The sequence below is a fragment of the Herpailurus yagouaroundi genome, unplaced genomic scaffold (genome assembly GCF_014898765.1).
Source record: "Herpailurus yagouaroundi ecotype Mexico unplaced genomic scaffold, PumYag 252, whole genome shotgun sequence".
NCBI lineage: Eukaryota > Metazoa > Chordata > Mammalia > Carnivora > Felidae > Herpailurus > Herpailurus yagouaroundi.
This window is the reverse complement of record NW_024412469.1, coordinates 2,354,554-2,367,630: the sequence shown is the minus strand read 5'-3', so window position 1 is coordinate 2,367,630 and position 13,077 is coordinate 2,354,554. Positions and strand designations below refer to the sequence as shown.

At 37.4% G+C, this 13,077-nt stretch overlaps 1 protein-coding gene across 1 annotated transcript in view; it reads left to right on the top strand.

Moving 5' to 3' along the window:
- The window catches only part of PTPRD (protein tyrosine phosphatase receptor type D), a 183,965-nt gene that overhangs the window by 133,274 nt on the left and 37,614 nt on the right, over window positions 1-13,077 (top strand). The window contains exon 20 of the mRNA XM_040460870.1: window positions 156-310. Within this exon, the coding sequence (XP_040316804.1) occupies window positions 156-310 (155 nt within the window). The remainder of the gene's footprint in view (window positions 1-155; window positions 311-13,077) is intronic.

Below are 13,077 nucleotides of genomic sequence, written 5' to 3'. Positions count from 1 at the left end.
TTGATATCTCCAAGGAGTGTGTCTTCCCAAAGGTCATATGGTAGGGGGAAGGGATTAAGATAGCACATTTTCACATTACCTCTACCCTGTTATTACCCATCATTGCAACCTGAGGACAGGAAAACAGAATCTCACCTTGTCTTCCTACTTCACAGAATGGGTCAAGTGAGAAGAGAGAAGTGAGACAATTCCAGTTCACTGCCTGGCCTGATCATGGCGTTCCAGAACACCCTACACCTTTTCTAGCTTTCTTACGCAGAGTCAAAACCTGTAACCCTCCTGATGCAGGCCCTATGGTTGTGCACTGCAGGTAAGAACCACTGAGAGCATTTGTGTTTCTCACAGAAGGTTTGCAAGGAAACAAAAGGTTTCTCATCGGATATTCTCTTTCCAAATTCTTGATACTCTGGGATAGTAGATGTCTCTATAAATAACACAAGGGGTCTTTTGTTTTTGGTCAAATGAGGCCTATGCTAACATGAATAGACAGAATTTGATATAGATGAATATTACCCTTTGTAGATAATAAGCAACTGTGATTCATGCTATTTTCTCTTTGGAGCAAAGATAAAAATAATTGTATGAAACAGAAAAGAATTAAGAATCAATCTTGTAATATCATTCAAGTTTCATCTGTGTGAGGGGATTCTCTTTAAAATGTAGGTAGGTAGGTAGATGAAGTGCTTGACAAGTTCTTGTGACCTGGGATGGTACAACCTTTTTACTATTTATAGGAAAAAAAAATGCTGAACAAAATAATACTATAAATATAAAAGCTTTTAGCTAGAGTGTCTTATTGCTTAAATATACCTTCTACATATTAATATTATCAAATCACATATAGAAAATATACTAATTTGAGTTTTACAAATTTATTTAACATAATATATACAAAGACCTATTTTTTGGAAGAATTTATTTTATGTACTTGGAGGTAATGCATGTGCATTTCTTTTGAAATTTTGTATACTTTATTATTATTTTTTACTTAATTCTAACATTCTCTGTATCACCACTTATCTTCTACTATATATGTGTTTTTACATTTAAATGATTTTTTTTTAATTTTTTTTTCAACGTTTATTTATTTTTGGCACAGAGAGAGACAGAGCATGAACGGGGGAGGGGCAGAGAGAGAGGGAGACACAGAATCGGAAACAGGCTCCAGGCTCTGAGCCATCAGCCCAGAGCCTGACGCGGGGCTCAAACTCCCGGACCGCGAGATCGTGACCTGGCTGAAGTCGGACGCTTAACCGACTGCGCCACCCAGGCGCCCCTAAATGATTTATTTTTTTTTTAATTTTAATTATTTTGGGGCTTCTGGGGGGCTCGATAGGTTGGGCGGCCGACTTCGCCTCAGGCCATGATCTCACAGTCCATGAGTTCTAGCCCTGCGTCAAACTCTGTGCCGACAGCTCGGAGCCTGGAGCCTGCTTCAGATTCTGTGTCTCTGTCTCTCCCTGTCTCAAAAATAAACAAATGTTAAAAAAAATTTAAATTAAAAAAAATTTAACTATTTTTATAGAAGAGGGAGGGGCAGGAAGAGAGGGAGAAAGAGAATCCTAATCAGGCTCCATGCTGTCAGTGTGAAGCCTGATGTGGGCCTTGAACTCACAAACCCTGAGATCATGACCTGAGCTGAAACCAAGAGTCAGATGCTTAACTGACTGAGCCACCCAGGCACCCCAACTACATATTACTATATAAAATCCATAATACTACTATATAATCTATAATAATTCTTTGTAATCTGGGTGATTCAAATATGAGAGAATATGGCTCCTTGCACAGACAAGTAAAATTGCAGTGGGAAGTATATAAAAAAAGAAAGAAAGAACCTATCATAAATCACTTCTGTTGTGACTTAATAGTACAATTCTTTCACATCCTATATTATATTTAAGTATAATACAGTAAGTAGATCTTATAAGTGACATCTGTTTTTACACAACATGGGGACAATACCTAGAACAGAATAACCGCAATAAAATTCACCTAACCCATGATACCGTGGTCATTGTTACACAGTGGCCTAGCAGGTTTTGAACAAGATGAAGTTGTTTTTCTCTTTACCAACAATTTTTCCCCAACAAAAACTAATAACACCACATTATGTTTATAGAGCATTTTACAAATTCCAAAGCACTCTCCCATGGTTTATTGTGTTTGATGTCATTACCAGTATGTCGGATCAAGAGAAGAGCGTAGAAGAGAGGCTACAGGGTTTGGCCCAAGTACTGCAGCTAGGAAGCCAGACAGAGTCCCACTAATGTCTTATAATCTAGTACTTGCTCCTCTGGACCTGACACCATGTTGCAGTGTTTCGCATGATTCTGAAACACCACAAAATATTTTTATTAATTTGAGTAAATGCTTTTGCCTCACGACAGCAGACTTCTGGTTTTCGTGCCTGTTGGTTTCAGCAGGCACTAGTGTGACCAGTCTCTATACTCTGTTATACATACTTCTTTGTAGACCTCAAAGAGCCATTGTGCCTGGTGACATGGTGCATCTTCTTGGCACCAGCTCGACTTGATTCTAAAGATCATGTATGAAATGTTTCCTGATGGATTTTGGCCACAGGATAGGGAAACAGAAAGTTTGGGCTCACTGAAGAAAATTGCTCTCATATGCCTAATGGCAAAAATACAATTCATGCAAATATATATACACACACACACAGATGTATACACAAGCACATACACACACACATACACACACACACACACACACGTATACATATATATACATATACATGTGTGTGTATATATGTGTATGTGTATATTTATGTATATATATACACACACACATACACAAACATAATAGGAATAAAATTTAGGGGAAGCAAACTTGGAAGTTTTCACAAAACATTGTATTTGCATTATAGTTTGAAATATAGCATTTTCCCTCTTTCAAAACATGATTTCAATTTCTGTATATTAAAGGAGAAATTTGGTTGATTGATTATTTAAAAATGCAATTTGTCTTCTGTTGATCATAACCAAGGTATAATGCTTTATGTTGGATACTCATTTGGATCCAAAAAGGTTTGCAGGCAAGTAAGAGAGATAAGATGGATAGCTATAATGCTTTATTTTGAGAAAATGCATACACCCCTCCACACACACACACACACACACACACACACACACACACACACCCCTATGTTATGTTAAGCCACCTGGACTCACCCCTGAAAGATACAAACAACTCCAGAGAAATAAGAAAACAAAGATGAATGTGCTGAGCTAATAGCTGTTGACATTTGAAAGTGCTGTGCCTGAGGCTCTGGAGAAGCTTTGTGCGAAACAGAAAAATAGGTATATTGGTGAAAGAAACTTATTAGCAGCTTTGAAATAATGAGGGAAAGATGCAGCATGAACTAAAGCTCTGAGAAATGATCTTTGTTCACCCATGGGTTGTCTTATAAGTCTGTGAGAAATCTTGGCCTCTTTATTTAGGAAAGGCCATGTTGCACACTGTTATAGTTGCAAAGCATCATGAATTCTTGATTTGGATACAGTGTATGTTTAAACTTGAGAGAACAGTTCTTCTGATGGAGTAGCAGAAAAAATTAATACAGGCAACAACTGCTTATGTGGGACCCAAGAAATGCTAGTTTATAAATCATTTCTAAGCAGGAAGGAACTTTGCAGAAAGCCACAACAGACAAGTCACAGAGGGATATTGATTACAGATATTGATTACAGAGGGATATTGATTTACATGATCATGTTGTAAATAATCACACAAATACTCTGGAATGTAAATACTGAATTTCATGTTGAGATTTCTCTGCTGATGGATTTGACATTTTTTTCTCTGTAATGAAGAAGTAGTGACGAACTCAAACCCAAGCCTTCTGCCAAACAGATGCAATGAAAATGGAGGGGGTTTTAAATGAAGTCTGGTAGTAGACAAAAAACGGGGGGGGGGGGACAGAAAGAGAGAAGATTCATATTTATCCAGTAGTTCTGTTTAGTAATCAATGTTCCAGGACTAAAAAGAGCTATTATGAATAAGAGAAATTCTAACAGTCAATAGTAAGAAAGAGGAGGATAGCCCAGTGTGGTAACCATAGATAAGGCCTTGGAAGGTCAAGAAGGATAGGGTCCACCTCATGCCTAGAAGAATGGTGCCACAAGCACAGAAAGACCAGCTCTAGTCATCTGTCAATTCATACAGAGCATATAAACTCAACATTAGAAGGGCACACTCTGGAGAAAGACTGCCTGGGTAAAATGCTGGATTGTTCCCTGACGGGCTCTGTGCCTTTGAGCAACTTATTTCTTATCTGCTAGCCTCTATTTCTTCACCTGTAAATGGGTTAACACTCTCCATAACATCAAGAATTTAATTAAGGTTAAATGAAATGATATGAAATGATAAAACATTTAGGACAGTTTATAGTATGCAGAAGTATGAAATAATTTTAAATTATTGGTATATTACTGAGTAAGTTTAAATCTATATGTATATTTACAACTCAAGAAAAAATAATCAGCATTAACTTAAAAATAATCTATATGACTTGAGCCATGAGTAACCAGATGTTTATAAATATATAATATTTAATCAAATAGGTTTTTAAAAATTCATATATTTTCCACCATGGTAATTACAGCCAATTTTCCCCAGTGAAAGAGAACATGTTCTCATTTACTATGAGTTAAAATCATTTATTATAGGAAATACCTGTTCTTGACTACCTGAAAAACCATTAAATTCTTAAAAGGATACTGTTAAGGATACATAGAAATTAATATGGTAGTTCTTGATGCCTTCAAGGTAAAATTTGAGTTTAGCATTATGTTCCTGCCCCTTTATAATCTAGGCTGATGTCTCCCTCATGCCTCATTGTTCATTCTCTTAGCCACCTACCACTAGCTACACATTCCAAGTACTTTCATCTCTGGCTCTTGGTAAGTGATATTTATCCACTCTAGAAATTCACCTCTTCCTCTCTCTATCTGACGATGTTCAACCTTGTTTCATAATCCACCTCAAGTAGCACATGCCCTGCATTGCAAAGGTTGAAAACTGGCCTCAGATGATTTTGTTGACATCTGTGGTAATTTTTTTTAACTTAAACTTAAATTTTTAATTTAAGTGGAATGCACTATCCAGTTTTCTAAACCTTCCCTGTCCCTATTGTTTTACACACAGCTCAACTCATCCATTTACAGGGATTACTTCATATTATAAACATCTGACTTGAAACTCTGGAAAACCCTTTTAAGCTCATTCCTCATTCCTCTTCCCACAGAAAGAATTAAACAATCTGTTCTCTGAACTCTCATAAAATAGGTTCATACTTAGCAAATTTAGCTATCTGTGTACGGATCATATATGCCTTGAAATCCCAGAGGGCATGGGCGATGGCTTATGAACATTTGTACCCACTTCTTACATCATAGTAGGTGCTCAATAATTGCTTTCTGAACTTAATTGAATTCCATGTGGTGTTACAAATTTTTACAGAAGCATTAAGATCATTTCATGGCTGGACTGTTTTTGTTTTTTAATATGACTATACTTTTATCTCTTTATGTTGTGGTATTTTTATGAGAATTTAATTATTTTAAATTGCCTTTATCTTTCTCATACCTACTTCTAAGTCCCTTTTCCTACAACTCTTTCATGTCCTTTTTCACATGCTCTCCATTCCATGATTAAACATAGATATAGATCGCTGTTTTTAGCCATAATAATAAACATATTGAACCCTTAATGGACAACAAATAATCTTTCTTCTCAACTGGAGAGACCCTGTTCTAAGTGTTTCACATGTGTTATTGCTATTTCCTGCCAGTCATCCTCAGAGTTAGGAACCTTATTTTCCCATTCTACACAAGAGGAAACAGAGACCAACTTGTGGTCTCTAAGGAAGACCAACTTACTTGCCTGAGCACATGTGACTAGTCATAGCATAGCTACTGTGTGCCCAAGGTTTCCTGTTCCTATCGACCAGCCCTTAAATCACTTGGTGGTCTCTACCTTCTCATTTGGCCACCTGCTTGAAGGGCATTTCACTTTTTCAGCCTACCCTGATGACCTGGTCAGAATGAGCCACATTGCCATATTCTGGCCTTTATTTCACTCTTTATGTATTAAAGGTAATTTCTAGTTTGTGACACTCCTGTATCCCTTACTCATTTTAGACTAATCATAGTAGCTACCCATTATTGACCTATCACTGTTTTCCAAGTATCACTAAGCACTTAAGGAATTTCTCATTTCATCTACACACACACACACACACACACACACACACACACAGAATGTGTTTTATTTGTGAGAAGCATTAAGCACAGGGAGGTTGTAAATTTAGGCCCTATCTCAAAGCCCTCGACCTATTTATTCATCATAGTATCTGGTTCTGACTTTTCTTGTTGCAGAGACTACCTTAGTTCCTTACACTTATCTCCTTAATATATGTTTGCTGACTAAATGGTTGTCAGATGGATACTTACCACTAACTCTACATGTAGTACATGAACAGAGATATGCAATCTCCTTACTTATGAAATTTCATTTTTTTTAATGTTTAGTTATTTATTTTGACAGAGAGAGAGAGAGAGAGAGCACACTCACTGGGGTAGGGGAGGAAGGGGCAGAGAGAGAAGGAGAGAGAGAGAATCCCAAGCAGGCTCCACACCGTCAGCATGGAGCCTGATGTGGGGATCGAACCCACAAACTAGGAGATCATGACCTGAGCCAAAATCAGGACTTGGACGCTTAACCAACTGAGCCACCCAGGTGCCCCAAAATTTGATTTTGAAAGAAACTAAGGAGCAGATCTTCCAACCTATTTATTACTCTTAGATTTTCATAGAGGTCATTTGTTACATTTCCTCATATTGTTTCACTCTTCTTAGAAAACAAAGAAGTTTTGTTCCCTTTTCTCCTCTTTTGAGCTTTGTTCTTTATGTGTTTTATAGAATTTGTGGTTTATACTTTACTAGTACCAAAAGGATATGACAACTGATTTTAATTTGCATCTTGTTAAGAATGAATAAAGTGGGATGAAGCCATAATTTCAGAGAGTCAGTTATAAACCCTTGACCCATGATACTCTGAGTCATGTTAACCCCTTTTAGGACCAAGGGAATACTTAATCTTCATAGAAGAAATGTATTTGTGAATAAATATGAAGGAGGGATAGACCAAGACCCCCTAAATTTGTCTTCTAAATGAAAAGATTTCAAGAAGAGTCAAATAGACCAACTAAGGATAATTTAAATCTTGTACATCATAGAATCAGACCAGTCTTTAAAACTGGAAGGAATAGGAACTGAAGACTAGATATAGATCAATAACGTTCCAGAAGCATCAATGGACTACTAGAGTGGCCTGATAAAAATCAAATGACAATGTGAAATTAGAAAGATTCATGAGATCTAATCTTTATAATACTTTTTGACTTTATAGGTGAAAGCACAACCAAGAAACTACTTAGGTTATATTTATAACATAGCCATTTACTTCTAATGTCAATCCAATATTGACAATAATAGCCTTTTCAAGGTAAAAAGGATTTGGAAAGTGTCACATATAAGCATAACAATAAAAGACCTTGTGAGCCAGAGGAGTTAAGAGTGCTGTGGAAAACTGTTTAATGCATGTTAACCATTCATTCTCAATTCCCTCCTTTATTTCCCCCAGTGTTCCATTCAAATATCTCTTTAGATCAAAGACCACAAGTATTGCCAAAGTATGTGATAGTTTTGAGATGCTGACAAGTGTGAACCATAGACCCATATTTTCCTTAAACCTGGGATTCATTTTCATGTATAAATTAAGTAATAAGAGAAGCTGGCCTTCTGTAGATGAAAGACTGGATTACTAAAATACCAGCATCTCTGGATAAGAAAATGGGTGGAATATACAAAATATGTTCTTATTTATGGAAACATTGTAAGGTGAGGAGAAGTAATTATACCACATGGAAACTACTGTGTAATTTCTGTTCTTATATACCAATAATTGTGCACAAAGAACAAACTCTTAATTTATTAAACAACATGGTGATACAAATCAGGAGGTCAGATCTTCAATAGTTTGATGGCACAATCCCATAAGAGAAAAATATCTTACTTTCAATGAAATAGTTTAAAAGTAATTGAACCCAAAGAAAATATTAAGAGGAGTGGCATAATGGCCCCAGTAGGTGTAAAATGTAAAACTCAGTCTGAAGGTGTTTGGAGCCCTGGGGGCAGTATTCTGACTGCCTGATGAAATGGAAAAAATTTTTGAAAAGACATAGATACAACGGCAATAGAGGAGAGGTGAGACCAATATTATAAGTAACAACTAACTTCAATGTCATATGTCAGGGGTATATCATGAAAATCCCTGCAAGGGCAACGGAGAAACTATCTCCTTTCCATTCCTCTTCCATATCTAAGAATAGCAACCAAATTACATTTGTGTAGGAAAGTAGCCATTTACAGAGCATCTTTCCATTATGTTTGATTTAATTTTTACACCAAGAAGAGTAGGGGTGTATTATTACCATCTTCACTTTACAGATAAGGAAATTGAGACTCTTAGAAGTCAAATGACTTGCTGAAGACCACACACCCAACTAGAAAGTAGAAAGTCTAGGTGAGAACCCATGTTTTATGATTCAAGGTCCTCCCCTCTTTGTCTACACCATACTACCATTTTCTATTTTGCTCAATTTATGTTTTACAACTGAAAGCAAAACTGCCCATAGTCCACAACAGATACGGCTTTTAGCAGATCCCAAACTCCCTTTGGGGGTGGCATTAAATGGTAGACTTGAAAATCACTTGAAATCAGCTTATTAGATTACTTACTAGAAATCAAATCCCAACTGCCCTATTTGCTATGTGTGACCTTGGACAATTTATTTATCCTTTCTAAGCCTCAATTTCCTGACCTGTAAAGTGGGACTAATAGTAGTATGTCCCTCATAGCATTGTGTATAAAGATTAATATGATATATGACAAGTGATAATTAGCCAGATATTTGCCACATAGAAAGAAGTCAATAAATGCTTGTAGTAATTGATGTTTTCATCATTGTGTTTTATCCCACATAAAGTATGTGCTCATTTAAATTCTCTTATTTAAGGTTCTCTTACTATCAAACAGCAAAGAGCACTATCATATTTTCTGAAATGTGAGTTTGACTTCTATGTAATTTGTAACATAGAAGAGTAAAAAACATATGCATGTATATATACATACATTAACCTAGGTGAGTGACAACCATTTAACACTTTAAACTTAATACTTTAAAAAACAGTCAATTATTATAGTAATTATTTCATTGCACTTTAAAAATCTTGTTAGAATAGATTGTTACTATGAGATAAGATTTTTCAAACTCAATGCTATTGATATTTGGGTCATATAATTTTTGTTGTGGGAGACTGTCCTGTGATTTAAAGGATGCTTATGAGGATCCCTGGTCTCTGCCCACCAGATGCCAGTAGCATGCCCCAAGAATTGTGACAATCAAAAATGTCTTCAGACATTGACAAATGTCCCTTTGGGGGGAAATTCATGCCTGCATGAGAACCATTGCTACAGGGCAATGAAACTGATTTTTGATTATGCAGAATGTATGTATCTAAATGATAGCTCACCTCAAAGTTTTAAAGCTGGAAAAATGGTCTTTGAATGTCATCCTCATTTTATTTATTTTATTTTTTTTTACATTTATTTATTTTTGAGAAACAGAGTGAGACAAAGTGTGAGTGGAGGCGGGGGCGGGGGGGTGGGCAGAGAGAGAAGGAGACACAGAATCTGAAGCAGGCTCCAGGCTCTGAGCAAGTGGTCAGCACAGAGCCTGACGTGGGGCTCGAACCCACGAACTGTGAGATCATGACCTGAGCTGAAGTCAAACACTCAACCGACTGAGCCACCCAGGTGCCCTCATCCTCATTTTAAACAAGGAGAACTTCTTTATGAGACTTAACCTTGAGAATCACTTTTTAAAGCATACATTGAACTAGGCTCATTACTTGAAAAATCAGCCAACAATATCCCCTACCTTGATCACCAACCATACAAACCACAGACTTGGCTCTAGATGTCTCCTGACACTTAAAATAGTAAATAAATAAATAAATAAATAAATAAACCCACCTTCAACGACGAAGATGTGCCACCATTAGAGAATTCAAAAGAACAGGTGATAGGCTCTTAACTCTACTGCCAAAAAGGAGTTCCAAAAATACTTTTGCACCATGGTAGCAAATTAATACATGAGTAATAAATCTTCAGCCTCCCAAGGTGGCTACTTCTAAGGGCCCTGGTCTTTGGGGTTGACAAGTGCTGGGGTTTTTTTTGCTAGGATATCAGGCACATTGCTTCATATTCATGCTTGGTATGAATATCCAGCATTCTGGCAGTTTAAACAATAAGCGCTAGGAATGCCGTTAAGTGGCATATTATTTAGTGGCTGTCCCCTTTTATAGCATCTAGTGGAAGCCAAAGATAAAAGATTAGATGGATGGAGAAGTGAGACATGATGCTAGACTCCCTGCCCAAACCTAAAATCCCTTGCTCTTTGATTTTCAAGGGTATGTATTTCTGTGACAGCATGCTCTATTTTTAAATCAAATATTTTCCTGAATATAAGTTTTTTGTGAAAAAATTAAATAATTTTATGTATTTATTTATTTGTTTATTTATTTATTTAATTTATTTTTGTACTCCTTCTTCCCAAGGAGCATGATCAGTCTCTCTCTCTTTTTCTCTCATTTCCCATCCCACCTCCCTCCATACCTCTCCCACAGCCCAAAAAATCCTTCTCCACCTTTCAGTCCACCAAGAGAGGGTCAGTGGTTAAGACTTTATTGGTCCACAGTGGTGCTTGTAGCATCTATTGTTTGTGATATATCTAAATAGATGAGATGCGATAGGGTTAAACTGGATCTCTTCCATTCTGATGATAAAGGTTAAACAGCTATTTGCTCAAATTCCTTTTAACACTTGAAAGGATTTTGAAAGTTATGATTTTTTGAGAAAGAGTTTCTTTTCCATTTATCTAGTTTTCTTCATTTGTCTAAGTTTGACCTGGTTTTGAGCATTGAATCTTAAAAAAAATGTATAATCATATTTCGGGTTCATCTGTATGCCTTAGGAATTGGTGACCTTTCTGAAATGGAGGATATAGCTATCAGTTTAACCACCACTGCTTACAAATACTAACCCAAACTTACTGGCTTAAAACCACCACAGTCTGTTATTTATCATGGTTCTGTGGGCTGACTTGGCCGTGGCGACATCTTCTGCTGGTCTCTCCTGAGCTCTCTTTCACAGGAAGCTGGAAGCCCTTGGGAAAGCTAGTCTCTCCCACCCCCCACATGGCCTTGCATCCAGGTCTTGTGGTCTCAGGGTTCTGGGGATCAAAAGAGAATCTTACATGGCCTGTTGAGGCCAAGCTTTGTAAGTCACACACAATTACTTTCACAACATTCTCTTGCTCAAAGCAAGGCAGAAGCCAGCCCAGATTCAAAGGATAGTGAAACAGACTCCACCTCAGGATGAGAGAAGCAACAAATGATGCATCACTTCATTTATCCCAGCGCTATGTTCTACATCAGTGAACCTTATTTACTGGACGCATGGAGCTCTTCTCTCCACTCTTGTCAGCCTGGCTAAGTCCATAGTAAATTTTCCTCCTAAGGAGAAAAACCCCCAAGCCTGCCTAAAATACAGAGCAGGTTTTTGTTGGCATATGAAATGGGTTTTTAAAAAGTGGAGGAAAAGTCTTTGTGATTTGTTTTGTAACTGCTACCTGATTCTTTTTCTGAAACATCCACTTCTGTGGTAGGAGAAACTTGTACTCTTTAATCCCATTTCATCCTATCTTGAATATTTTTTTTACATCTCCTGTAATTTAGTAATTATTAGGGTTAACAGACTTCTTCTTAAACCCCAAAACTCCAGGAATATAATTCATTCACAGTGAATCATCTACCTAAAAGGGACATGTCAAGCTTCCCAGACAACTCCCCCTTCCCTCTCTCCTCTTTCTTTTCTCTCTCTCCCTCTCTGCCCTATTCCTCTCTGTCTCTCCCCTTCCCATTTCCACTGTCTCTTTATTTTCAGGAATTAGAAAATGAAATGTGGCCCAAGGAGGTCATCAACTTTCCCATAGACTCTTGCTGGACTCAAACCTTCTGTTGGTCCAGTATTTTTCCCACATGATTATAGGCCTTTTAATTTTGGTCCAGTTAATTTGAATAAGGATTCCCTTAACATTTTCTAGCTGAATTAGAAAAATAATAAGGAAGCACCTATGTAACAGCTGGAGATATTATGTTAGGAACTAAGATGGTCAGAATAGGTAATTTTGGTGCATTAGAGCCAATTAAATGTCACAGATCTTTAAGACCATGACTGATTGAAAGAAGGGCTGATGAGTACCTGGGCAGCAGCCTGAATGTGCTAGGCACCCAGGTGGTCAGCAAGGCTGGGCAGCAGAAACTGGTAGAGGGATGCCAAAGGGAGAAGGAGAGAATGTCTGCGATAAAACTCGTCCTACTTTTGCAGTGGTGCCTGGAGCTGTGATGGTGAAAAACATTCACGCCACTAAAAATGACTCTACATGCTGTCTTGGCAGCCCTTCCCTGGCTTGGATTGGTGGCCTTATGTATCTGCTGCTCCATTGGAGCTCCAGCCTGGCTGTGCCATGGCTGTAGCGTAGGCTCTTTAGTGGCCATATGCCTGGGAGGCTCATCATCCACAATTTCCTCATCCCAAGCTCCAGCCAAGTGCAGCAGATGCTATTGTTATCACTTCTATTGAATAAAGTAGGAAGCAAAGAGAGAAAGAAATTTGTCAATATTGTTTTTCTGCTGGAATCGAAATAAAAACTGTGTGTGGTATATTGTCTGATAGTAACCCTGTGCCAAATCCCCATTTTCTGTAACACACTTACATGAGATAAGAATCTGCCCCTATATTTCTTAACATAATGTAAATGACCTTCTCCATTCTACTGTAAATGTGTTACAATTATAGCCATTCAGGCTTCTCAATTTAGATTTGTGCTGTTTCTTGCACTTGGAAACCCTTTGCTTCTGACCATGCCAT